The 5,054-nt window shown below is 38.6% G+C and overlaps 1 protein-coding gene, 1 long non-coding RNA gene and 1 pseudogene across 2 annotated transcripts; 2 read left to right on the top strand and 1 right to left on the bottom strand.

The window, feature by feature from the left end:
• On the top strand, window positions 1-745 carry LOC104773266. Its single transcript, XR_765058.1, has 3 exons — window positions 1-51; window positions 318-444; window positions 717-745. It is a non-coding gene; the product is annotated as an uncharacterized LOC104773266 (long non-coding RNA).
• Window positions 746-849: 104 nt separating this feature from the next.
• Window positions 850-2,578, top strand: LOC109124688. The gene is made up of 5 exons (XM_010497843.2): window positions 850-897; window positions 980-1,126; window positions 1,206-1,305; window positions 1,575-1,701; window positions 1,982-2,578. The coding sequence occupies exons 1-5, from the start codon at window positions 889-891 to the stop codon at window positions 2,439-2,441; spliced, it is 843 nt and encodes a 280-aa protein (XP_010496145.1). The 5' UTR covers window positions 850-888; the 3' UTR covers window positions 2,442-2,578.
• The window catches only part of LOC104773269, a 10,657-nt pseudogene continuing 8,058 nt past the window's right edge, over window positions 2,456-5,054 (bottom strand).

Here is a 5,054-nt window from a genome sequence, read left to right as displayed (position 1 = left end):
AAAACGTAACTTTGGTGAAAAAATATATAGATGATGTGTTCGAACTTGAAGGTGAGTGATGTGATTTTCTTAGGTTTCACATCATTTGAACTAGATTCTTATATTTTGGGTTAACTCTTGCACTCGCATAAGCTTTGTGGAAACATCCTTTAAAACTGATGTGATAAAACTTGGTTGTAGATAAAAATCTGGTCTGAAAGCATCATATGAGTCTATGAGCATTTAAGAGTAGATAGCTATTAACATTCCAAGAGAAGAGTATCCACGCCTTTTCTCTTTGGTTCTCATTACAGCTTTGTTGTTGTTGTTATGTGTAGGAGAATATGATTCAGTAGTAATATGTCTTGGATCCAAGATAGACTTTCTTCCAGGGCTTATTGGAAAGCTACCTTTAAGGACTTGCCGAGGTGTCATTACTCATTTGCAGTTACCCGAGAGTGCCAGGTTTTTCTTCTTTCTGCTCAATACCTCTAAACATATAGAGACCTTGACCCCATAAAATTGGCCATTCCTAGTATTTTCTTTCAATACTGCTATTTCATTTCCCCAATACTAAATTTTACATCCTCATTCTATATTACACTTCTGGTAGGACTGAGGTTTTTGTTAAGTGTGGGACCCTTCATTTAACATAAAGTGTTGATGTACTCGCATTGCTACGTCTAGCCCAGCAACATGTTTTATTGGTTAGTTTACTTTAAAATTCTCTATTGCAGGGGTTACCCTGATGGTGGACCTTCGATCTNTACACACTCTCTCAATAAAACACTTGATTTTTTCCTGAGGATATGGGTTTTTGTAATAAGTAAAACTCAAGACTGACGAAGTTCTTCTTCTTGCTGCAGGGGAATCTTGAGACCAGCAACAAATGCCAAGACTTTAGATTTAATGAGTGATGTAAGTTTGAACTTGACTTAGATACTCTAGAGATATTTTAAACTAAACCCGTAGTTTTACTGTTTATTACTTCTGCCATTAGAATGCTCGAAACTGCCTTGCTAGCTGTGTAGTAGAGACTATTGACAAAGATGGTGCACAAAATCTTGTCCCCAATCTATGCCTGCCTTTGAACTGTGCCTTCTATTTTCCAGAAGCTATGAATGTTAATCCGCAGCGATATCTCCAGGTTAACAGACATAAAACAACACATTTTGAATTTTTTATATGTATGTTAGCAACAAAGCTTTTACCGACCCCTTCTGCAGGCACTCTTTCTAGCATGCCAGAACTCAGCGGAGGCATCACTTGGAAGGAAAAACGTAACTTTGGTGAAGAAATCTATAGATGATGTGTTCGAACTTGAAGGTGAGTGATGTGATTTTCTTAGGTTTCACATCATTTGAACTAGATTCTTATATTTTTGGTTAACTCTTGCACTCGCATAAGCTTTGTGGAAACATCCTTTAAAACTGATGTGATAAAACTTAGTTGTAGATAAATATCTGGTCTGAAAACATCATATGAGTCTATGAGCATTTAAGAGTAAATAGCTATTAACATTCCAAGAGAAGAGTATCCATTCCTTTTCTCTTTGGTTCTCATCACAGCTTTGTTGTTGTTGTTGTTATGTGTAGGAGAATATGATGCAGTAGTAATATGTCTTGGATCCAAGATAGACTTTCTTCCAGGGCTTATTGGAAAGCTACCTTTAAGGACTTGCCGAGGTGTCATTACTCATTTGCAGTTACCCGAGAGTGCCAGGTATTTCTTCTCTCTGCTCAATACCTCCTCTAAACATATCATATAGAGACCTTGACCCCATAAAATTGTCCATTCCTAGTATTTTCTTTCAATACTGCTATTTCATTTCCCCGGTATTAAATTTTACATCCTCATTCTATATTACACTTCTGGTTGGAGTAAGGTTTTTGTTAAGTGTGGGACCCTTCATTGAAAATAAAGTGTTGATGTAGTCGCATTGCTACGTCTAGCCCAGCAACATTTTTTATTGGTTAGTTTACTTTAAAATTCTCTATTGCAGGGGTTACCCTGATGGTGGACCTTCTATCTTGTCAGATGCATGGCTCGCAGTTCAGGGATCTCGTAATCTACACATGGGATCCACGTGGGAGTGGCAATCAAGAAATTATTCATCGGATGTCACAGCAGAGGAAGCTTCAAGAGCTCTCGACGAGCTTCTTCCGAAGGCGAGTGCAGTTTATCCAGACATAGAGAAGTGGAGATTTGCGGGAGCAAGGGCAGGGTTGAGAGCAATGCCGCCTGTCACAAGCCGTGGGTCACTGCCGCTCTTGGGATGTGTAGATAAGCTCATAGGTGGTCCAGCAGGTGAGTCTAGCAAATTCTGGGTATTTGCAGGGCTCGGATCAAGGGGACTACTCTATCATGCTTGGCTTGGGAAACTCTTGGCTAACGCTGTTTTAAGTTGCAAAGAAGAACAAATCCCTTGTGAACTAACTTGTTGGAAGAAAAACAAACAATAACAATTGCGAAATGTGTAGGAATCTATCTTCTTTCTTTGTGATTAGAGAAGTCCAAGAAGAGTCATTTATGATGAAATACTGAGCATATAAATGACACTCAAACAAGGCTGCTAAAGCTGAAACCAGTTTTTGTTTAATTTTCTTTCAAGTACAGCGGTACTTAAGTTGTTAGATCATCAAATCATGAAGACATATTTATATAGCAAAGATCAGAGAAGTAACAAATTCTAACAACATCTCACTTAGAAGCTCTGACAAAGCTTGAGAAAGTTGAGGAGTCATCTTGCATAAGATGTTGTGGGTTTCCTTGTTCAACCAGGATTCCGCGATGAAGAATAAGGATGCTATCCAAATCAAGAACAGTTGAAATGCGGTGAGCAATGGTGATGACGGTTACGCCTTTGCATTCGCTCGATATTGTGCTCTGCAATAGGGAAGCTGTGTGAACATCAATGTTGGCAGTGCATTCATCAAGGCATAGGATCTTTGATGACTTGAGTAGAGCACGTGCAAGGCACAGGAGCTGTCTCTGCCCGACAGAAAAGGAACATCCAGATTCCTTTAAATTAGAATCTAACCCTCCTGCACTTTCTACCTCTGCCTTGACTTTACACTTGTCTAGGATCTCCCATATTCTCCAATCCTCACTCAACCCAAGAGGATCAAGGTTATTCCTGTGAGAAGCACAACATTTTTATCATGGAAACTGCAAAAGCAATAATTGAATATGAAAATGAGTAAAAGAGTAGTTGTAACCTCAGTGATCCTTGAAACAGAAAAGGGCTCTGAGGAACAACAGCGAAGCGAGAACGAAGCTCTCTAATTGGAAGATGGTGTATGTTAATTCCATCCACCATTATCTCTCCACTACAAACAGGGGTAAGCCGGACAAGGGCATTCAAGATGGAAGATTTTCCAGCTCCAGTTCTTCCAATTACTCCTACCTGATCAACCAACAAAATTTGTTCTTACATGAGACAGAAAAAAAAAAAAAACAGTCTGTTTATAGATTGCTTGGCTTGGCGATACATGTACCTGCATCCCTCCTTGGATTGTAAAAGAAATGTGATTGAGTGCTGGAGGCAGAGTTGAGATGTATCTCATCGTCACATTGTGAAACTCAACCAACCCTTGAACCGGCCACTTACCGCTGAGAGATTGGCGACCGGAAACTTCTTCTTGAGGCACATCCATATACTATTTCATACAGGCGAGAGAGCATGGTTCGTTCATGTATTATTATTAGTAACACTACTAGGCATATGGAAGTTATTTAATAAGAATTACCTGGAGAACCCTTTCAACAGAAACCATTTCCTTTTCTGTTTCGGTGAAACTTGTTAAAAAGCTACCTAACAAAGAAACCAGTGGAGCTGCATATGAGAGCGCTAATCCCACCTGTGATTCAAATCATACATTACATTTTAGTGCTTTCACTTTATAAATTTATGAAAACTTCAATTCCTTACCAATCCAGGTGTACCAAAACTGATTGGAAACTTTCCCCGGGAGCCGATAACAGCCATTACGGCGACAAAAAAGACAATCATTGCTCCTAACAACTGCACCAGTTTACTCAACTAATCAGCACCTTGTAGAGATTAATTCCATACTCATTTCTTGCAGAGCACATTTCATGAAACAAACATTGTTAAAAGATATTTGAAAACGGTCTTAAACTCCCAACGGAAACCTACACAACATTAGGAAAGATGTATTCGTATGTACCTGCAGACGCAAGGAGAGCCACAAGCTTACAATTATCTCTGAGTAAGAAGTCCGCTGGTATAACGTCAAGTGCTCCATAAACCTAGCGATGAAATGGTCCTGTCATGCATAATCTAACTAGCATTAAAGCAGAGAAGCACAACCGGACATTCATTTCAATCATAGCAACAAATTCTTTTTTAAAGCAGAACCTAAACTACCTCAGACTTAAAAGCTCTGATAGTTGATGACCCATCAAGTGTCTCCGTGAAAGATGCGTATATTGGTGATCGTGAAACACTGTCCAACCTTCGTAGTTCTCTTGATGTTGACCTGTAGAAGAACTGAAACAATTTTCACTTAGTAGAAACTTACACCTCCTCTTTCTTCACTTAAGAAAAAAAACCAATATAATATCAGAATGGCTATATAATCAGATTAGCTAATAATATATTAAAAGAGGCTAAAGTACCTGAAGCTTGCTGTATATATACCAAAATGGTAGAAGCAGAAGCAGGAACAGAACCTGTATACATATTTTACACTGATGTAACTCCTTTCCACCAAAACAAAAGAATGATACCTAAAAACAAGAGAGAATAGTTTGGGAAAAACCTGAACATAAGACAATACTAAAATAATCCCTAACAAGCCAACAAAATTTGCTAGAAGAATGTTGAGAATAAACGGAAGAGAGTCATCAATCGTATATAGATCAGATGAAAACCTGAACAGAGGAACCAAAAATTGGGATTAAGACGAAGAACAAGACGCATGATCCAAATTGTTTTCTAATCTTGTATCTAACCTGTTTAGTATTCTTCCACTTGGTGTTTGATCAAAGAACTGTGTAGGTGCATTTATAAGGTTACTGATTAATGCATTATGAACACGCACTGCTGCTTT

Source organism: Camelina sativa, unplaced genomic scaffold (assembly GCF_000633955.1).
Source record: "Camelina sativa cultivar DH55 unplaced genomic scaffold, Cs unpScaffold00507, whole genome shotgun sequence".
In the NCBI taxonomy this organism is placed as follows: domain Eukaryota; kingdom Viridiplantae; phylum Streptophyta; class Magnoliopsida; order Brassicales; family Brassicaceae; genus Camelina; species Camelina sativa.
Note: the sequence above shows the minus strand (reverse complement) of the source record. Positions and strands in the feature narration are given on the sequence as shown.